Source organism: Sus scrofa, chromosome 18, assembly GCF_054392235.1.
Source record: "Sus scrofa isolate SSC_HxYL_T2T_F1_AM1 chromosome 18, Sscrofa_HxYL_maternal_Yorkshire_Landrace_v2.0, whole genome shotgun sequence".
Taxonomy (NCBI): domain Eukaryota; kingdom Metazoa; phylum Chordata; class Mammalia; order Artiodactyla; family Suidae; genus Sus; species Sus scrofa.
Window position 1 is genome coordinate 59,859,883 of NC_139400.1, and position 22,408 is coordinate 59,882,290.

The following is a 22,408-nucleotide window of genomic DNA, read 5'->3' on the forward strand; positions in this document are numbered from 1 at the left end:
GCTCTGGTCGGTGGATGAGCAGGAAGGTGGGGGTGTCTGCGTTCAGGTCCCGGCTCTGCCACTGACAGAGCTATGAGCTCAGCAAGGCATTTGGTGCCCCCAGCCGGCTCCGTCTTTCACGGGGGTCCCGAGAGCCCAGCGGGAGAGTTTGGAAACAGGGTGTAGTCCCAGGTGCTGTCGGATCTGGAGCGTGTGTGACACCCCCAGCACCACCTCCTCCCATCGTGTGGGTCCTTGGTCGCACCAGAGGTTCAAGGTTTCATTGTGAGTCTTATATTTCGGTATTTTTCTTATGCTTTTCTGCATGTGGTTAAAAAAAAATCCCCCAATCCCCACCCCGTCATAAAGATACTTTGTTTTCTTTTTCTACTTTAAAAAACACCTAATGGACTTTATTTTTTAGAGAGATTTTACGTTTACAGAAATATTGGATGGAAAGTAGAGTTTCCACTGGAGTTCTCACTGTGACTCGGCAGGTTAAGGACCCAGCGTTGTCTCCGTGAGGATGCGGGTTTGATCCCTGGCTTTGCTCAGTGGGTTGAGGGTCTGGCATTGCTGCAAGCCGCAGTGTAGGTCACCAATGCGGCTTGGATCTGGTGTTGCCGTGGCTGTAGCGTAGGCCTCAACTGCAGCTCTGTTTCAACTCTTAGCCTGGGAACATCTGTGTGCCGCAGGTGTGTCCATTTGAAAAAAAGAAGAAAACAAAGAAAGTTGACCTCACAGCCTGGCCCCAGTTCCCTTTCCCGTTAACGTCTCGCATGCAGGCGTGGTACGCTTGTGGCAAGTGACGGCCACTATTGCTATGTTAAAGTTAACTGAAGTCCAGCTTCCACAGGGTTCACTCTGTGTCACTCAGTTCTGCGGGACCGACAGAGGCATGATGTGCATCTGTCATTACAGGAGTTCAGGTCCTCTGGGTTCCGCTAGTCACCCGCTCATCCTCCAGAGCTCCAGACAGCTGCTTTTTACTGTCTCTATAATGTTTCCTTTCCCAGATGGTCATATAGTTGGAATTACACAGTATGCAGCCTTTTCAGATGGGCTGCTGCTGCTTCTTTTATTTTTTTTGTCTTTTTCTAGGGCCGCATCCACGGCATATGGAGGTTCCCAGGCTAGGGGTCTAATCACAGCTACAGCTGCCGGCCTACACCACAGCCACAACAACGCAGGATCCAAGCTGCGTCTGCAACCTACACCACAGCTCACGGCACCACCAGATCCTTAACCCACTGAGTGAGGCCAGGGATCGAACCTGCAACCTCATGGTTCTTAGTCAGATTCCTTAACCACCGAGCCATGACAGGAACTCCCAGATTGGCTTCTTCCCCTTGGTACCACCCATTTAATGTTCCTTCACATCCTCTGGTGGCTTGATAGCCCATAGTGCTGAATAATATTCCATTTCTGGATGTTCCATAGCTTATTTATCCATTCAGTCTACTTCTTGGGCATCTTGGTTGCTTTTAGGTTTTGGCAGTTTTGAATACAGCTACTATAAACATCTATACGCAAGCTTTTGCATGGACATAAATTTTTGACTCCTCTGAGTAAATACCAAGGAGCATGATTGCTGGATCATATGGTAAGAATGTGTTTACTTTTGTTAGAAAGTTCCAGAATGGCTATACCATTTTGCATTTTTTCCAGCAATGAGTGAGAATTCCTGCTGCTCCATTCCTCACCAGCCTGGGGTGGTGTCAGTGTTCTGGATTCGGGGCATTTAAATAGGTTGTGATATCTTGTTGTTGTTTTAATTTGCATTTGATGACATGATATGGAGCATCTTTTCATGTGCTTATTTGCCATCTGTGTATCTTTGGTGAAGTGTCTGTTAAGGTCTCTGGTCTATTTTCAGTTGACTTTGTTTTATTATTGGTGCCCTTTAAGAGTTCCTTGTATATTTTAGATAGGAGTCCTTAATCAGATATATGTTTTGGAAATATTTTCTCCCACTTGTGGCCAGTCTTCTCATTTGCTGAACTCATCTTTCAAAGAGCAGAAGTTTTTATTCTAATGAAGATCAGCTTACCACTTCTTTCATGGATCATGCTTTTGGTGTTGTATCTGAAAAACTTATTGCCAAACCCAATGTCATCAAAATTTTCTCCTATGATGTCTTCTAAGACGTTTACATTTTGCATTTTTCATTTGGGTCTATAATCCATTTTGAGTTAATTTTTGTGATAGGTGTAAGGTCTGTGTCTAGATTCTTTTTTTTTTTTTTTCATCTGGTTGTCTAGTAGTTACAGTAGTGTCTTATACTATTTAGTCTGCTGTAGTTGAAATACCACAATCTGGGTGATTTATAAACAACAACAAACATTTATTCCTCACAGTTCTGGAAACTGGAAGTCCAAGATGACGGCTCTGGCCGACTCAGGGTCTAGTGAGACCTGCTGCCTAGACGGTCATCTTTTCTCTGTGTCTTCACGTGGCAGAAGAGGTGGGAAGATTTCTCTGGGGTGCTTTTTTGTAAAGCATTCGTCTTCCTCATGGAGGCTCTTCTCTCATGACCTAATCACCTCCAGAAGGCGTCACCTCCTAATACTGTCCCATCGGGGTTAGGATTTCAGGATATGAACTTGGTGGTAGGGGTGGAGGTGAACGCAAACGTTCAGTCCATAGCAAGCATGACTTTTTTTGGAAAGACTATCTTTCCTCCCCAAAATTGTCTTCCCAAAATTGTCTTCTCTTTTGTCAAAAGTTGGTTGGCTGTATCTGTGTGGGCCCATTTTCATGTTCTCTGTTCTATTCCGTTAATCTAGTGTCTGTTCTTTTGCCAAACCACACTGTCGTGATTACCATAGCTTTATCGTCTTGAAATCAGGTAGTGTCAGTCCGCGTCCTTTTTTCTTCTCATCAATACTGTGTTGGCTATTCCAGGCCTTTTGCATCTCTGGATAAACTTTAGGATCAGTTTGTCCATAGCCACAAAATAACTTGCTGGGATTTTGATCAGGATGAATCCACAGAGAAGGTGGAAAGAACAGACGTTCTGACAATAGCGAGTCTTCCTGTCCATGAACGTGGGATATCTCTCCATTTATTTAGTTCTTTGAGTTTTTTTCATGAGGATAGATTTTGTACATACTTTGTTGATTTATACCTAAGTATTTCATTTTTTGATGCTAATATAAATAGTTTTATGTTTTTAATTTAAAATGCCATTTGGGGAGTTCCCGTCGTGGCACAGTGGTTAACGAATCTGACTAGGAACCATGAGGTTGCAGGTTCGGTCCCTGCCCTTGCTCAGTGGGTTAAGGATCCGGCGTTGCCGTGAGCTGTGGTGTAGGTTGCAGACGCAGCTCGGATCCTGTGTTGCTGTGGCTCTGGTGTAGGCTGGTGGCCACAGCTCCGATTCGACCCCTAGCCTGGGAACCTCCATATGCCGCAGGAGCGGCCCAAGAAATAGCAAAAAGACAAAAAAAAAATGCCATTTGCTCATTTATGATATATAGAAAAGCAAATGACTTGTATATTAATCTTGTATCCTATAACCTTCCTATAATCACATTACTTCTAGGAGGTTTTTTTGGGCAGGTCTTTGGGAATTTCTACATAGATAATAATATCATCTGGGAAGAAAGACAGTTTTATATTTAACTTTCTTTTCTTTTCTTTCTTTCTTTCTTTTTTTTTTCCCCCGCTTTTTAGGGCTGCACCTGTGGCATATGGAGGGTCACAGGCTAGGGATCAAATCAGAGCTACAGTGGCTGGCCTACACCACAGCCACAGCAATGCCAGATCCGAGCCATGTCTGCGACCTACACCACAACTGTTGACAATGATGGATCCTTAATGCACTGAGCGAAGCCAGGGATTGAACCTGCAACGTCATGTGCACCCCGATGGGAACTCCTATATTTTATTTCTTAATCTGTAAATTTTTTATTTCCTTTCCCAGCATTAGCTGGAACTTCCAGTATGATGCCGAAAAAGAGTGGTGAGAAGGGATATTCTTGCCTTTCCTTGTTTCTGATCTTAGTGGAAAAGCACCTACTCACTCAAAAGTATGGTGTTAGTTGTAGTGTTTTGGTAAATACTTGTGGATGGAATTGTGTCCCTCAGAATTCGTAGGTGAAGCTCTGACCCTCAAAGTAACTGTATTTGGAGAAAGGATTTTTTGGAAGGTAGTTAAGGGTAAAAGAGGTTGTAAGGGTGGGGCCCTGATCTGATCTTTGTAAGTCACTTGATGCGATGGGTTACATTAATCGGTCTTCAAACCATCAAACCAGCTGGACTTGCATTCCTGGGATAAATCCTACTGGGTCATGGTGTATAGTTCTGTTCGTATGTTGGCGGATTCAGCTCACTAATGCTTTTTTGAGGATTTTTGCATCTGTGTTCATGAGAAATGTTGATCTGTAGTTTTCTTTTCTTGTATTTATTTTAAAATTAATTCCTTTATTAAAGTATAGTCGATTTAGAGTGTTGTGCCAATTTCTGTTGTACAGCAAAGTGACTCAGTTATACATATATAAACATCCTTTTTTATATTCTTTTCCATCATGGAGTGTCCCAGGAGACTGGATATAGTTGCCTCTGTTATATAGTAAGACCTTGCTGTCTGTCCTTTCTAAATGTGATAGTTTGCATCTACTAACCCCAGAGTCCCAGCCCGTCTCTTTCCCTACCTGCTCCCCCTTGGCAACCACACGTCTGTTCTCTATGTCTGTGAGTCTCTTATCCTGTATTTATTGATTCAACTTCTTTAATAAACAGGTCTATTTAGATTGTTTCTTTCTTTCTTTCTTTTCTTTTTTTTTTTTCTTTTTGCTATTTCTTGGGCTTCTCCCGCGGCATATGGAGATTCCAGGCTAGGGGTCTAATCGGAGCTGTAGCCGCCAGCCTACGCCAGAGCCACAGCAACGCAGGATCCAAGCCGCGTCTGCAAACTACACCACAGCTCACGGCAACGCCGGATCCTTAACCCACTGAGCAAGGGCAGGGACCGAACCCGCAACCTCATGGTTCCTAGTCGGATTTGTTAACCACTGCACTACGACGGGAACTCCCTAGATTGTTTATTTCTTCTTCTTTTTACTTTAAAAATTGATGTAGAGTTGATTTGCAATGTAACATTAGTTTCAGGTGTATAGTATAATGATTCATAGTTTGAATAGATTATACTCCATTTAAGGTTATTATAAAATTTTGACTGTATTACCTGAACTGTACAAAATATCTTTGTAACTTGTCTATTTTATACATAGTAGTTTGTAATCCTCTACCCCTATGTTACCCCTTCCCTCTTCCCTCTCCCCGCTGGTAACCACCAGCTTGTTGTTTATATCTGTGAATCTGTTTGTGTTTTGTTATGTCCATTTGTCTGTTGTATTTTTTTAGATTCCACACATAAGCGATAACACACGTTATTAGTCTTTCTTGTCTATTTCTGCTTGTGAGAGTTTTGGCAGATTGTGTTTTCAAGGAATTGGTCATTTCATCTAGATTTCATCAAGTTTGTGGACATAGAGTTATTTAACGTATTCTTTTATTATCCTTTTAATTTCCAAAGGATCAGTGGTGATGGCCCCTCTTTCATTTTTGATATTTGTGTCCTTTCGCTTTTTTTCTTAGCTTGGCAAAAGGCTTATCAACATTATTGATCTTAAGAATGAAACCAAAGTACCAGCTTTTGGTTTCATTGATTTTCTCTGTTGATTTCCTGTTTTCAATTTCATTTATCTCTGCTCTTTCATATGTCTTTTCTTCTGCTCAGCCTGAATTTAATTTGCTCTTCTTTTCCTAGTTGGCTAAGGCGGAAGCTTCAATTATTGATTTTAAATCTTCTTTTCTAACACATGCGTGCAATGGCATACTTTTTCCCCAAGCACTGTTTTTTTTACTACATTCCGCACATTTTGGTAAGTTTTATTTTCATTTTTCATTCAGTCGAAATATTTAAAAATTTCTGCAGAGATTCCTTCTTTGAGTCATGTGTTGTTTAGAAGTATGTTATTTAATCTCCATGTATTTTGGGGTTTTTCCAGCTGTCTTTTCGACTTTCATTTCCAGTTTAATGTCATTATGATCTGAGAGCAAACTTTGTATGTTTTTTTTCCCTATATTTATTAAGGTGTGTTTTATGGCCCAGAATGTGCCCTACCTTGGTGAAAGTAGATGTGAGCTTGAGAAGAATGTGTGTTCTGTTGCCATTGGATGCGGTTGTTAATGACACCCAGTTGATAGATGGTGCTTTTCCGTTCAGCTGTGTCCTTCCTGAGCTTTGGCCTGCTGGCTCTGTCCATTTTTCTTTTCTTTTTGATGGCGGCATGTGGAAGTTGTGACATATGGAAGTTCCGGGGCCAGGGATTGAATCTGAGCCACAGCTGCAACCTACGTCACAGCTGCAGCAACGCTGGGATCCTTCAACCCACTGCACTGGGCCAGGGGTCAGACCCGTATCTCTGCAGAGACCCGAGCTACTGCAGTCTGGTTCTTAACCCACTGGGCCACAGTGGGAATTTCTAGGTCTGTCCATTCTGATCAAGTGGTGCTGACGCGTCCAACGCTAAGAGTGGATTCATCTACTTTTCCTTACAGTTCTGTCAGTTTTGCCGCATGTAGGTTGACAGTCTGCTGCCGGGGGTACACATGTGAATGATTGCCAGTCCTTGAGAAATGACCCCCTTGTCACCATGAGACATCCTGCTTTATCCTTGGTAAATTTTCCTTGCTCCAGTCTGCTCTGTCTGAAATCAGTAGAGCTGCTCCTCCTTTCTCTTGATTGGTGCTAGAATGGTATATCTTTCTCCATCCCTTTACTTTTTACCGTAATGTAAAACGGACCATTTTAACCACCGTTAAAGGACTCGCTTAGTGGCATTCCGTATATTCTCAGTGTGTCACCGTCACCAACCACTGACCATGTCCAGAGCTTTGTCACCACCCCAAACGATAACTCTGCACTCATTCAGTATTCCCAGTGCAGCCCACTTCCTTCAGACGCCATCAGGTCCCCTGGGGTGGCATCCACCCTCTTGTGCCCCTTGAGCCCTCCAGGAAACCTCTCAAGGTCATCTGTAGCCAGAGGACCCCAGTACGGTGGGAAGGGGTGGGGAGCCTTGCTGGTTTTGAGGGTGATGGTGTGAGGTGTGAGACCTGCAAGAGTTCGGTGGAACAGTCTCATGGACACGTGTCAGAGTCGGGCTCGCTCCTCCGTGGAGGACTCACGAAGCGTGATGTGACTGTACAAAGTAATGACATTAATTCATGTGAAATGCCACGGGTGACCGTTTGTGGTCATTTACACCTAAATCTCATTAGGATGCAGGGTGCGTTTTGTCATAAGCTATATGGGGTCAGGACACACATGGCTCTGCTCCTGCGGGTGTGCCCTCTCCTCTCAGTGTTGTCAGAAATGTAAAGGAAGTGTCCTCTCTGCATTCTCATGCTAGGTGAATTAAGTCAGAAAAAGACAAATACCGTATGGTATCACTTGTATCTGGAATCTAATATATGGCACACAGGAACCTATCTGCAGAGCAGAAACAAACCCCTGGACGTAGAGAACAGACTTGTGGCGGGGGATGGAGTGGGATGGACGGGGAGTCTGGGCTTGGTAGAGGTAAACGGTTGCATTTAGTTGGATAAACAGTGAGGTCCCAGGGTACAGCACAGGGAACGACATCCAATCACTTGTGATAGACCATGGTGGAAGATAACACGAGAAAAAGAATGTATAGGCGTTCCCGTCATGGCTCAGCAGAGGACGCAGGTTCGATCCCTGGCCTCGCTCAGTGGGTTAATGATCCGGCATTGCGGTGAGCTGTGCTGTAGGTCACAGAGGCGGCTCGGATCCTGAGTTGCAGTGGCTGTGGTGTAGGCCAGCGGCTGCAGCTCTGACACGCCCCCTAGCCTGGGAACCTCCAGATGCTGCGGGTGTGGCCCTAAAAAGACAATAAATACATAAATAAGCTTCAAGTTTTTTTTAAAAAAAAAGAAGACAAGAATGTCTGTATGTAGAACTGGATCCCTTTGCTGTACAGCAGAAATTGACAGAACATTGTAAATCAACTCTAAGAAAACATTTTAAAAAATAAAAACACTTTTTCCTTTAAAAAAAAAAAAAGAAACTGTCCTCTCTGAATTGACATTCTTGGCTCCTCCAGGTGAGGCCCCGCCTCCCAGGGCATCTGGGAAGAGGTGGGACCTGGCCGTGTGTGTGGTTGGGGAGGGGGTTCCCGTGGGAGGGGCGGCAGAGAGAAGGGAGGACCACGCTGAAGTTTTCTCCATCCGAGGTGCACCCCTAAGCCTCCATGGGCATCCCTGCTTGTGTTTGGGGGCGTCCTCAGGTGGCCCTGACCAGGGCTGTGTCTGTCCTGCCTTCCCCGTTTGTTTCTTTGGGGTTGAGGCCCTGGACTCGAAGCCCTCCCTGCCCAGACTCTTGACCCTCATGAGCCTTCTGTGGATAAGGATTTCTCTGGTCAAATAAGTTAGGGAAAGGCCGCAGCTCACATTCACTAGTTAGAAATTCACAGTATGGATTCCCCTGTTAAAGGCCCTGAGAAGTCCTGCAATTAAAAAAAAAAAAAAAGAAAAAAGGAAGAAGGAAGGAAAGGCAGGAAAACACTGTTTAACTTACTGGTTTCCAGACTTATCCGCAGCCCCCTTTGTACCGAACATCTGTCGGCATCCTGTGGAGCTAATATTTGAGGGTGGCAGTTCGGGAGCGGTTTGCCTGGGACACCCAGTGGCGCATTCATTAAGGCAGAACTGGGAGTCAGCATGTGCTGTGGGGTGAATCGTGTCTCTGCAAAATTCATATGGAGTCCTAACCCCAGGACCTTGGAACGTGATCTTATTTGGAAATAGGTCGTCGTAGATATAAATAGTTAAGATGAGGTGGAGGAGGGGCCCTCACCAGATATGACTGTTCCTTCTAAAAAGGGGACACTTGGACAGAGGCACACAGGGACAATGCCCCGTGAACACGAAGGCGGAGATGGGGGTGATGCGTCTGCAAGCCGGGGAGCCCCGCCGACGGCCAGCAAACCCCCAGAAGCTGGGGAGAGACCTGGAGCAGATTCTCCCTCGCAGGCGCCAAAGGAACCAATCCTGCCAGCACCTCGATCTTGCACTTCTCGCCTCCAGAACTGTGAGACACAGTTCCTGTGGTTTAAGCTGCCCAGTCCGTGTACTTTGTGGTGGTGGCCCCAGGACCTTCGCACAGCCTGGATGAGTTAGGATTGCGTTTCTGGCGCAGGCTCAGAGGGCTGAGCCGAGGAGCTGTCAGGGATTCCAAGGAAGGATCGTGGAAAGGCCGGGGCGGGATGCTGGGGTGATGGCAAGCGCAGGCGTTTTCCTCGCCGGTGCGGTTGTAAATCACCCAGCCATCGTGCCTTTGGAAATAAACTCTCCAGAAATAACCGAGATGTTTACGGCAGGCATTTATGAGAAGGGAAACTGGAACCATCCCAAATGCCTGCCGATCGAGGAAGCCCTCGGCGGTCTGGGGAGGGAGCGTGCGCTGCTGTGAGGTTGACAAGTATGTGATCTATTAGGTCAGAGAGCGGGAATTGCGTGAGGAGTGGTGTGAAATATAAAAGGCAACGCACAAAGCGGGGACTCGCACGCCCATGAAAGGCACGCCGCAGGGCTGGCGGAGGCCTCGGGGCTTCGGCTGTTTACAAAAAGGACTAAATGTTGTCCAGCTCTAGTCTTGAGTCCTGCTACTTCAGGCCGTTTCTGGAACCCAGGATGTTCCGGACCCTGGCAGGCGTGGGGCACGGTCCTCTGAGCTCTGTCTCCCCGCCTGTTGGTGGATGATGGGCGGCCCTCATCCGCCTGCGCCCCGGACGTCACGCCTGCCCTGGGGCCTCATGTTCCTGCCCAGATCCCCTCGGAGCCGGCACGCTCCCCATGGCTCCACCCCCAGGGCTGGGGAGCCTGGGGAAGGTCACAGACCCTCCCGGTGTCCCCGGACGGGCGTCCACCAGGGAAGCAGGGTGTAGCTGCCAGATGGTGCTGTGGAAGAGGTGCTGGCCGTGCGGGGAAAATGGTGAGAAGGAAAAGCAGTTTATACACTGCAAGAGGCTCCTGAGTGGGGGGGGGGGAGCCTTCCTGTGGTGTAGACCTCAGGAGGCACATCGGAGCTCCGCGGGATGCCACCGACAGGTATCAAGGTGGAGCCGCTTCAGCTTGCTCTGTTTAAACCACCTCATTTTACTCCGTTTTCTGCCATGAGTGTAGATTCTGGTTTTAAAACTGTTACGGAGCTCCTGTTGTGGCTCAGCGCTAATGAACCCGACGAGTATCCCTGATGATGGGGGTTCGATCCCTGGCCTTGCTCAGTGGGTTAAATATCCGGCATTGCTGTGAGCTGTGATGTAGGTTGCAGACAAGGTTGGATCCAGCGTTTCTGTGGCTGTGGCACTGGCCAGTAGCTGCAGCTCTGATTCGACCCCTAGCCTGGGAACTTCCATAGGCCGCTGGTGTGGCCCTAAAAAAAAAGACAAAAACAAAACAAAACAAAACCCCAAAACCCAAAACTGATATTAGAAGCAAGAGAAACCCCCAGACACCCTCCTGGAGAAGCCCTGTTTCCTACCAAATTGCTTCGGTCTAGATTAAAAATCAAAGGTGGAAAACAGTTTATGCCCACCCGCAAATAAGCGGCAGTTTGATTTCGTTTAAGTCCAAACATCCCAACAAGCGAAGGGCCAGGCGTGGTGAGTGAGCTGGGCGGGCCCCGCCCTGAGTGCTGCCCCAGGCCCTCCTCAGCTGAGCCCACGGTGGGGGGGCACCAGGCTGGGCAGGGTGGAGGCGCACAGTCCTCAGGCTGGTTTCAGAACATCCATTTGTTGAGTTACGTGGGAAATAAAACTGTTGGACCAGCCAAGGGCATCTGCTGCCTGTTCAGCCTGTTCCAGAAAAATCTTGGGCGGATCTGCCTGGGGAGTGGGGGCGCCAAGAGAGCCGTTTTGCCCCAGACCTCTGTGTGCCTGACTTGTGCAGAAACCTTTACAAAACAGATACACAAGGCCGTGGCCCTTTTCTTTTACTGGATGCTCCAGCTGTTTTCGGCTCTAAAATTTAAGAAGCTTCTGGAGGCTAGAGGCCTCTTCTAGGGGCTGTCGTGGGCCCTTGGCTCTGGCTAGTTGGCAGGAATCCTCAGTCCTGAGCATCTGAGTTAGCAGAGTGTGGGCAGGACCTCTGGGTGGTTCAGCCGCTGGGTGTATCTGCTACTGGGCGGTGCGGTCTCAGGGGGCCCACAGCCCTGATGGCAGCCAGGACAGCACCTGTGAGGCCAGGATGGGGCAGAGAGCCAGAGTTGGGGTGCGGGCCCCGTGCTCCCCTGGACCACAGGGATGGGGATTGTGGAGAGAGAAGCAGAGAGGAGGTGGTTCCCTAAAGCAGGTGCAGTGGGGGCTCCGTGGGGGCTCCAGGTAATCCACGTCTGGGGCAGGTTCCAGGTGGCAGCTGGGAGTCCGGCAGGCATGGGGGCAGCTCAGAGGCTGGCGTGTGGAAACCTGGGGCCAGACGCTGCCCCTGAGGGCCAGCAGGCTGTCTGTCTCTGTGGGAGGTGGCAGGCAGAGGCCACAGGTTGGATGGGGAGGAAAGAGAAAGTAAATGCGACAGGAAGCTGCTCTCTGGTCCACGTCTGTCTGGCGTGATGTGCAGGTTTGGCCGCAAGCTTGGGGGTTGGGGGGGGGGCGGTCATCCCCTTTGCTGGTGAGAGACTGACCCTTGAGTGTCACCATGGGCCCACGGGGCCACAGCAGTGCTTGGTGTCTGCACAGCAGTCCAGACCCCACGCAGCTCTAGAGTGAATCCCCTGTCTGGTGTTACGCTCCGGTCCGGGTCCCACCCCAGACGAGACAGCTTCCAGAGCCGCCAGCCAGCAAGGACTGAAAGAGTGTTTCTTTCTGTAATCAGTTTGGGCGCCTCCTGACCCGCACACATTATGCAGATCACTTTTTCTTTTTTCTTTTTTTCCTTTCCTTCCCCATTTTTGGCCGCCCTTCGGCATATGGAGCTCCCAGGCCAGGGATCAGATCTGAGCCACAGTCTCGACGCAAGCCACTGCCTTGGCGACACCAGATCCTTAACCCTCTGTGCTGGGCCAGGGATCAAACCCGCATCCCCGTGCTCCTAAGACACTGCCGATCCCGTTGTGTCACAGTGGGAGCTCCACGCAGATGACTTTAAACTGGAGTTCAGCAGCACGGGCTGTAGGGGGGCATCGCGTGGCGACCTCAAGGTCCAGAGTGGTTCCCCAGCCAGGCCTGCCTTCTCCCCAGCCCCCCTCCCTGCTCTTCTTCCCCACCCAGGCCCCCACCTCCCCTGAGTCTCCCCTACAGGCTGCGCTGGGCCGTCTTGCTCTAGGTGGCCTTCCCGACCCCGCAACTGGGTGCCACCTGCTGTGCCATCCAGGGACCGTTGGAGCAGTGGGCATTGCAGGCCGGCCCTACTTAGATGCAGTCCAGGCATCTGCTCCCCACTGCCTGGCCTGCCGTCTGCTTCCACAGCAGCGCACTGTCTTTGTGCGGGGTGGGGGTTCTGCCAGGCCCTGGCCACACCAGTGCTCTCCTGCTCTGATCAGGGGGCCCCAGGCCTCAGCCCCACAGAAGGCGCCCCCATCCTTCCACAGACACTGCCACCACCCAGCAGATGCCTCTCCAAGGAGGTCCCCCTCTCCTGCTAACTCACACTCTGGAGTCTCGTCCCATCCCAATCCCTCCCTGTCTTTCCAGAAGCCTCCCCCTTCTCATCCCATTGGCCTGATGTGCTGAGGCCCAACACCCGCACCCTCACGGTCAGCTGGTGGTGCTTGGAGTCGGTTCTCCTCCCATATCACAGTCTGCACACTGCCTGACACCAGCATTGCCTGTGGAGAGCCTCAATGGAGGGGCAGAAAGGAACAGATAAATAATTGTAATCAAGTGGGCAGAGTGAGTCTAGACGCATGTAGAGTGCAGAGGAGACCGAGCTGACTCTCCGCAGGAGCTGGGGAAGATTTCCAAGAGGAGGTATGGAATTGGGTGTTGAGGGATGCATAGGAGTTTGCCTGGTGGCTGTGCTAGGATACAGATCTGGGCCCTTTGTCTGTGTTGTTGACTCTCAATGATTCTAAGTTTCTGGTGGGCAGATGCTGTGAGTTCTGAGGCGGGGTGGCGCTGGGGCGAGCCTCATGGTTGTTTGTGATATCCAAGATGTTAGGGGCCCCCAGGCCGGGGCCCACAGGGCACATGCTCAGTGCGCTGGCACTTCTGGGGGCTTCCTTGTGCTGGGTGTCAAGCAACTGGCTGAGCTTCCAGGAAGGGGGCGGATGCCTAGGGCGGGGTCAGAAGGCGACTAGGCGATGGTGGTGACCAAGAGGCTGGCTTCAAGGTTGGGAGAGGGGTCCTGAGGGCCTCCCAGCTTCCTTGTGCTCTCACGGCCGCCACCTCTCCCTGCGGGTAAGTCGCAGCGAGTCCTCTAACCCGGGAGCTGCTCCAGGCTTTCTGGGCAACGTCCACGCCTCTTCCATTGGAAAACTGAGGGTTCCTGTGGGGCCCTGCTCCAGGCACGGCCTCACGGTGCATGGGCATTGGGTGCAGATGCCTGGGCACAGACTAGAGTGGGGCGGGGAGCCAAGGAGTAGGGCAGCTCTTTCTAGAACTTTTCTTCAGGCCTGGCAGTTAGGGCAGGAGGAGCCCTCCCCCAGCGGGGTTTCCAGAGCTGCCTCCGCCCAAAAGCCCACAGGCAGGACCCCGGAATTGGGAGGCCTGTGTCCTAGAGCAGCTCCTTCTCCAGACCGGGTGCTCCCTGTGAACTCCACTATTGAGCGCTTGCTGGATGCTGAGCCCCATGCCTGCCGCCTTCCTCATTCCCCCCAGCACAGAGCATCCCTTGAACCTGTCCTGCTCCTTAGATGGGTGGGGAAACAGGCTCAGAGGGTGCAATCCAGGAAGGGACAAAGCAGGACTTGAACCCAGACCTTTGCTTTTTGCTTTTTAAGGCTGCACCTGCGGCATTTGGAGATTCCCAGGCTAGGGGTTGAATCAGAGCTGCAGCTGCCGGCCTCCACCACAGCCCCAGCCCCAGCCACAGCACCATTGTATCCAAGCCACATCTGCGACACCACAGGTCACAGCAACGCTGGATCCTTAACCCCCTGAGCGAGGCCAGGGATGGAACCTGCAACCTCATGCTTTCTAGTCAGATTCATTTCTGCTGTGCCACGACAGGAACTCCTGAACCCAGACCTTCTTGGAGCCTGTTCTTTGTCCCTCGCCCACTACATCCCAGGCCAGAGTCACGGGTCGAAAAAGAAATCATCCTTTCTTTACTTTTCTTCATTTTCTTGCGTTGACTGCGTCTGCAGCATGCGGAAGTTCCTGGGCTGGGGATTGAACCTGCACCACAGCAGTGGCAATGACAGGTCCTTCACCCACTGAGCTACCAGGGGAATTCCCTTTACGTTTGTTTTCTCACAATAAAAGAATATTTTGAGAAGGGAACCCATGCATAGAGTGAGAAAATGACAGAGGGCAGAGGGTGTGGAGTGACTAGTGCACCCCCAACCCAAGCCCGGGCCTCCCCGCCCCCAGGGGCAGCCACTGTCCCTTCTCCTGCCAACATTGAAAAAGCGAAGACAGGAGTTCCTGCTGTGCCGCAGGGGGTTAAGCTAAGGACCCGTGTGGCCGCAGCTGTGGTGTAGGTTGCATCTGCGGCTCAGATTCAATCCCTGGTCTGGGAACTTCCACATGCCTCAGGTGCAGCCAGAAAAAGAACAAGAAAAAACAAAGATACATGGCTAACGACCTGGGTCATTAAGAAAATGTTCAATTAGGGAAGTTTGTGTTGTGGCTCCGTGGGAAATCTGACTAGTTTCCATAAGGATGCGGGTTTGATCCCTGGCCTCTCTCAATGGGTTAAGGATCCAGCTTTGTTGTGAGCTGTGGTGGAGGCCAGCAGCTGTAGCTCTGATTCGACCCCTAGCCTGGGAGCCTCCACATGCCGCGGGCACGGCCCTAAAAAGCAAAGAAAATGTTCAATTAGATTTAGTGTAAGATTTTTTTTCCAAGGAAGTGAATTGTACGTCTTAATGGAATTTTTATTTCAAAAAGGATTAGAGCAAAGAAATGTTCTCTGTTTAAGATGCTGCTTTCCGGCCACCCAGAGCCCGGGCTCGGGGCAGCTGGCGGGCTTCTTGGGCTCTCTGGGCAGAGGAGAGACTGGCTCCCAATGAGGGCTGTGCCTGCGAGGCCTCTGGGGAGAGAAGACAGAGGAGGCGCCTGCAGTCAGGGCTGTCCCCAGCCTTGCAGGCTGCGTGTGCTCAGCCAGATGTGGCTTTTGTGTGCCCACCCCTCCCTGGCGGCCTCCTGTCTGGACTAAGACCCTTCCCAAGACATTTCCTGTTGCGGCTGTCTCACATATGCCCGCTCTGATGTTCTTCGAAAATGACCTGAAATCAAATTAAACCAAGGGTGGTGACAAGTTGAATACCGAGGAGGACCGTCTGATGGACCCCAGGCTCCCTCCGGGCTGTGCCCCACACCTGCCCCGGACCCACACAGGCCTGCTCTCTGGGCGCCGTCTTGCTCTGTCACCTCCTGCAAAGCTTCCTCTCAAGGACCAGAGTTTGGGGGTCACCCTCAGGACCTCTGCATGGCTGCAGTAACCCCGCTCCCGGGTTTCTTTCTTGGCCCTCCAGGGTGCTCCCCACCTCTGCTTCTCTCTGAAAAGCACTAACGAGGTGGGCATGGAAATGTCTTCTCAGCGGTGGGACGTGCAGCCTCCGACGGAACTCGGGACAGCGGTGCTGGAGGTTCTGGGAGGGGCCCTCGCCTCCAGCTTTGCAGCTCAACCATGCGAGGCTTCTCCCTCCCTCCAGACCCTTCACGGAGCCCCCGCGGGCTGCACCTGTTTGTTCTGCCGTCTGGAGCCAGACCAGCATTCCTTGCTCTGCGAGGGCTCGCTGGCTCTCACGGACTTGGCGTAGAGTGGGGGAGCATGCAGGCTTAGACCACCCCGGAGGGCCCTCGGTCCAGCAGGCCCAGGAGGATGCGGAGGCCAGGGGCCTCCCAGGAGCAGGGGTGCCGGTCGGCGAGGCTCTGACAGCCGCCAGGAGAGGGGGGCCCCTGTCGGACTGGCGCCCCGTGGGGTGGGCTGGAGCCGTCTGGGAGGGGCGCCCCTGCCTTGTGCAGATCTCTGCCTCGTGCCTGGGTGCTGGGGGTTCACCGGGGCATTAATCGGCTGTCTCTCCTCCTGTTCTCTCCCAGGGGGGCTTTCTCTGTGGTCCGACGCTGTGTCAAGCTCTGCACCGGCCACGAGTACGCAGCCAAGATCATCAACACCAAGAAGCTCTCGGCCCGAGGTAGGGAACACGGGCTGCGGGCTGGGGCTTGGCCGTGGCTCATGGGTGGGCACAGAAGGAGCGGGATCCGTGGCTGCAGTGGGATGTGACTGGAGCCTCTAACCGAATGGGGCCGAGAGGACCGGGCACCTGCACCCCCTCAGACCCAGAATGGTACTTTTGCTCTGGTTGGGAGGCTCTGGAAGCCCCAGCCTCGCCTCCCCAGGGCTGGAAGGGGGGAGGCGTGCAGCAGCCAGGTGGCAGAAGTGGTCAGATGATGTCACCTGCCCAAGAACTGTGGGCCAGAGGAGGGCTTGGTGACCTGAGGACTTTGGGTGACCAGGGGATGCTTGAGGGGCAGTGTGAATGGCATGTTTCCTAACTCAGCCCCTGCTGGTCCTCCAGCTGCGGGGAGGCACGCGAGGACTCACCTGCCTTTGCTGGGGTTGGGGGCTCGGTGGGCCTGGAGGGGTAGGCGTGGTGCTGGCCCTGGGCATGTGGCCTCACCCTATCCAGCGCCTCCTGAGCCCTTGCCAGGCGACAACCGTGCGATCTGACGTGTTCCAAGTGGTGCGGGTGCAGCGGGACCTGGGGGCAGGGGATGACGGGGGTGAGTGACTGTGACGGGGCCACGGCAGAGATGCCACCCTGAGCAGTGACGTTAGAGCACAGAAACGAGGGGCAAGGGGCAGGGAAGCAGGGGGTTGGCAAGGTCCCCAAGGTGGGGGTGGAAGGCTGGGCCGTCCCAGAGAGGTGGCAGCACTGCCACACCCTAGTGCCTTGCGGATCCCATGGGTCTCCGACCCCAGGGTCAGACAGGAGGGGCGGGTGACCCCTGGGCAGGGGAGCCGAGCGAAGCCCTGGCCTGGTGCCCTCCCACCTCCCAGACCCCAGTTAGTGTCGACACAGATCTGAGCTATTGAGAGGCTCCTGGGCAAAGAGGCCCTGCCTCTTGGCAGTGCTGGCCTGAGTCCCTCCCCGTGGCGGGTGCTGAAGATGCCCCATCTGTGGGGTCTGCGGTTTCCAGCCCAGCAGCTTGCAGGGGCGGGTGGCTGAGCCCCAAGCCCCTCACTGAGCTGTGTGTAGGTGTTCGGGTGCCTGCCCTGTACCAGGCAGGCCCTCAGGGCTGAGTGCCTGCAGGGGCAGGCACATCTGTCCCAGCTCAGGTCGAGAGCCTGGTTGTGCCCAGGCTGGGTCAGTCCTGCGTCCTCCTTTTTGCGCTGGTGTTGGGAGAGGACACTGCGGAGAGAAGCCTGAGGGCCTGGGCATCCCTGGGGCGTGTGTGTCCCACAGCCAGGCTGGGATAATAGTGATCGTGCAAAAGCTAATATTTACTAAGCGCCTGCTGTATGCACTGTGCTGCCAGAACAAAGGGAAGCTTCCATGTCCTCTGATGCTGTGTGGGTGGCACTGGTGGGATACGGGAGTCGGATGTGTCCGTATATGTGGAGCTCCTAAGGCAGGAGGAACATTCCCTCTCCTTCCACAGGCTTGTGTCAGGCTAAAGGGGGAGAGAGCCCACCTTCAGATGTCCCCTAGACCAATGCGGGAGACCCTCACTCAGCCACCAGGTTTACCCAGCCCCTCCCACGTGCCTGGTACCAAGGACAGGGTGATGGGCAAACACATCCAAACAAGCCTTGACAGCCCCAGGTGCAGAGTGGGAGCACAGGGGCAGGCACAGGGAGGTCGAATGGGCTTTGAAGGATGAATAGGAGTTTGTGGACTCAAGCAGAAAACCACCTGGTATGTTTTGGTGGATTCATGCAGCTCTTTGCACGTAACCTCAGGCTCCCCTGTTTATAGCCCCGACGTGTTCTACACAGTGGGAGGGTCAAGAGTAGTGGAAGTCTGAAATTCCCGGCGTGTTCCATCATTACCATCTGCTCTTTCTTCCGCCCCTGCAGTAGCAGGCCTACTGCCCACTTCCTGACAGACAGCCTGCTTTCTGCCTCTGAGGCCTGGAGGCAGGGCCCCTGGAGACGCCTCTTAACGCGCCACTGCGGAGCCGTGCAGACCTGGGGCTCTGGTCAGCCCTGCTCCCGGCCCCAGTTTCCTTGCCGGGCACAGCCTGGGTTGGGTGGTGGACGGCAGGGCAGCCAGCCAGGACTGGTCTGGAATTGAAGCAACGGGCTCTCGCCTGTTGTCACCTTCTTGTGGGACCATTTCCTGGGCCAGGGAAGGCAGGACCCTCCCGGCTTTGCCTCCACACCTGGGCCTCTGCGCTGCCCAGTGCCGCGGGGGTCTAGGGCATTCCCCCCTTGCCGTTTAACTTGCTGTCATAGGAAATGTCAAACGTCCCCAAGTTCAGAGAAAACGATGGCTCAAGCTCCCAGCTTCACCACCACAGTGATCAACTTTCTGGCCATTCGGTGTCCTCTGTGACCCCCGCCTCCACCCCGACATCTCGCAGCGCATCTGAGACCGTCCTGTTTTCCCCCGTGGCCCTCGGCATGGCTCTCTAAGAGGAAAAGCTTCACGATCCACTGGCCACTTCCCTGTAAGGGGCCCAGGGATCTTCTGACCCTCCCCTGCTGCTTCGGGGCCTTCTGAGCCAGGTGAGCAGCAGGGGGGGTGGGGGGAGAGGGTCTCGGGCCCCTGACGCTGGGCCTCCACGCTGACCACAGGCCAGCAGGGGGGCAGCCAGGCGGGTGACTTTGGTTTTGCCGCTACATAGCTCTGACTCTGCCTTGCTCATTGTATGACCCTGGCCGTGCTTCTTAGTCTCCCTGGACTTCAGTTTCTGCAGCCGTAAAATAAATCTGGCGTCTAGCTCAGAGGGGCCTTGTGAGGGAGAAAGGCGGAGGAAGGGGCTTGCAAGGAGCCAGCCAGATGTAGCGCTGCCAGAGGCCTCCCCTCTCTGCCTTCTTCCCCGCTTTCTGGCCAGACCGGCCTGCCCAGCCTTCCTTCAGGTCCCAGGACTCCTCCTCCAGGGAGCCTCCCTGGGTCCTCCCACCCAGCTTGGAAGCACCCAGGCCCTGAAGTAGTCACCTTAAGCATTTCTCCATCCTTCACTTGCCCCTTGCAGGCAAATGCAGTTGGTTCATCTCTGAGCCTTCCCAGCTCCCCGCCCAGAGCCTGGGAAACACACACAGGAACCTCACCCTCTCCTTTAAACCCTTCGGGGGTTGGCTATGCAAAACCCCAAGTTCTCACCTGGCCTGACACTCTGCCTTCTGGTTCTCCCTCCCTCCCAGCAGCTCTGCTCAGGCACTTGGCTACTTCTGGTTTTGTATACCCCAGGGCCTTTGCACCTGCCTTCTCTCTGGAAATGCTTTTCCTGAACTCTGTACCTGCTTAACTCCTGTTGATGGCACTTTCTCAGGGGGGTCTTCCCTGAGCCTTCAGTAGGAATCCGGGACCCAGGCACTCTATGTTGATTTTATGGCTGTCTCTCCCACCAGACTGGCAGGCCGTACGGGCAGGACTTCATCTGTTTGGTTCACCACTGTATCACCCCTGCCCTGATAAGGGGTGAGCGCTCCATACATGTTTTTAAATGAATGCATGCATGGTTTGGGTGAATGGATTCTGAAAGAGCAGACACAGAGTCTGTGCTGGAGTCAGGTTAGTCTCCCAGGCACGATGCTGGGGTGGGGACTGGGTGGAGCCAGGTCTAGAAGAAGAGGGTTTTGTGCTGCAGGCTCAGGTTTGTAGGGGAGGCCCCTGGTCACTGAGCCCCGGAGCACTTGGAGGTCCAAGTTCAGGAGAAGTTCCGCTGCAAAGCCTGAGGGTGGTCGGGAAGCAGGGAGGGGAAGCCTGGAGCCCACTGCTCCCCCCTGGGTCCTGGTGATCACTGTGCAGGGTCAGTCATGCAACAAGCAGAGTGTCCTGATGCCAGACTGGCTGCCCCCAACCCCCAGGAGGGCCACTGCAGAGATGCTTGCTCTAGCTGTTGTCCTGGAAGGCGGGGGTGGAAAGGGGGCCCATGGATGGGAAGGAGGATGCCAGGCAAGTGCCCTAGAAGGAGGGAAAGTGGGGAAGTGGAGAGGACCCAGAGGCTGGAGGGGAAACACCCCCCCACCCCCCGCTTCATTTTCAGGGCAGTGTGGAGGGGCCTCGCTCAGCCCTGCAGGGAGGGGCGTCCACTCCTGGGCCGAGCAGACAGGCTCAGTCCAAGGCTTTCAGTGATAAAGAAAAGAGCAGGAGGAGGATGCTGGACCCGGAAACCCGCCCCACCTGATATGCCAGTTCTTGGGGCCATGAGGACACTGCAGGTTGCAGCCAGCTTGTGCCAAAGGCTCTACGAGTTCGATTTTTAAAAATTTAACACTTAATTAAATAGAGGGTTGAGAGTCATTCAGAATCTGTGAATGTGCTCAATAATTAGAGATTATTACACGACTGTTAACAAAAGCAGTCAGAGGACAATTAATTGACGGGGGGCTGGAGGGTATGGAGATCATTAGGCACATGAGTCTTTAAAACATTTTTGGGAGTTCCTGTTGTGGCTCGGCAGAAAGGAACCTGACTGTTATCCATGAGGATGCGGGTTTGATCCCTGGCCTCGCTCAGTGGGTTAAGGATCTGGGGCTGCTGTGAGCTGTGGTGTAGGTCACAGATGTGGCTTGGATCTGGCGGCTGTGGCTGTGGTGGAGGCCGGCAGCTCCAGCTCCCATTCGACCCCTCGCCTGGGAACTTCCATATGCGAGGGAGCAGCCCTAAAAAAAAAAGAAAAAAGGAACTTTCTTGTTCCTGCCTCCTCCCTGCCCCCCATCTTCTTCTCTCCCCCGCTTCTTTCATTCCCTCCCACCCCCCATCTTTGGAGCCAGTTTGGTAGGCTTTAGAGAGCACCCTGTGGAGTGAGTGCTGTGAGTCTGGGATAGGTGTCCCAGAATGACCCCGGTCCGTGGCTGAACTCGAAGGGAGGGAGGAGCCTGCACAGGAAGGGAAACCGAGTCCCACAGAAACAGAGAGACCCACAGCCTGATGAGCAGAGCCTGGGACATGGGCGGCTCTAGACCTCAAACAGCTGGGGGGGGGGGCGGGGAGGGCTGCGATCAGGTGTGGGGCTCATCTCACAGGTGCCCGGCCGACCTCATGGGTGGGGGACTGAACTTCTAGGTGGGGCACTGACTTCACAGGTGGGGTTCACCGTGCAGGTGAGGGACTCACCTTATAGGCGAGAGGTTCCGGCCACAGATAGAGATACAGGGGCTCGCTTCTGAGCCTCCTCTGCCCCCAGGCTGATGGCCAGTTCACCCCGGCCCCGTTCACTTGGAGCCACCCTCTCCGCAGGGTCTGTGTGGCCCCTTCTGCCTTGGGGACACCCTTGCCTAGGGTGTGAGAGGGAGGAGCTCTCTCTAGGGGGCTCTGGGGCTGAGCCTGCCCCCGACCCCAGACGAGCTCTGGACCCTTCGCGCAGCGGGAACCAGGGGCTCCCCGGATGCAGTCCGCCCGCAGCTTTCCTGTCTTCCCCTACGTCCTACAACCGGGAAGACGACCCCGACTCAGAGGATAACGGGCCCAGGAATCCGCGGAACTGGGTTACGAGAGGACGCGGCGCCGCATTGCAGCGGCGGCTGAGCATGCGCACGAGGCGGCGGGCGCCGGCCGCCCCTCCCCTCCCCTCCCCTGCCCTCTCCCCCCTTCCCTCCCCTGCCCTCTTCCCCCTCCCCTCCTCTCTTCCCCCTCCCCTTCCCCCTCCCCTCCCCTCCCCTCCCCTGCCCTCTCCCCATCCCCTGCCCCCTCCCCCTCCCTCCCACTCTCCCCTCTCCCCCGCCCCCCGAGGGCACTACCCCCCCCCCCCCGCCCCTCCTGGGCATCTCCCAACGCCCCAGGGGCGGAGCCAGGGCTTCACTGTGTAATGTCCCAATTTCAGATAAAAAATAATTTTTTAGATTATGTCTCAAACCTGAGTCAACTTTTGGTCGACCCTGCCCTTGAGTTGAGGCTCCAGGGGACCCTGGGCCGTGTGGGAGGGGTCTCCCTGGCGCCCTGGACGGTGCTTGGGGTGGGGATGCCTTCCTTTGCCCCAGAGTCGGTCCGAACCCTCCTGGGTTCTGTTGTCTGGGCTTGGGTGTATGGGGAAGCTGGAGGTGCCATGGCGCAGGTGGAGAGGGAGCAGGAGGGAAAGTTGGGGGAAGCCCCCCATTCCCATCCCAGGGGGAGGATGGGGGAGCA

General features: G+C 53.6%; 1 protein-coding gene across 19 annotated transcripts in view; it reads left to right on the plus strand.

Moving 5' to 3' along the window:
* Positions 1 to 22,408, plus strand: part of CAMK2B (calcium/calmodulin dependent protein kinase II beta) — a 95,761-nt gene that overhangs the window by 19,498 nt on the left and 53,855 nt on the right. For all 19 annotated transcript variants that reach the window (XR_014833231.1, XR_014833232.1, XM_021078635.2 and 16 more), the window contains exon 2: positions 16,212 to 16,306. Coding sequence is in view for 17 of the 19 variants with exons in the window: in XM_021078635.2 (XP_020934294.2) it covers positions 16,212 to 16,306 (95 nt within the window). In the remaining 2 variants the exon portion in view is untranslated. The remainder of the gene's footprint in view (positions 1 to 16,211; positions 16,307 to 22,408) is intronic.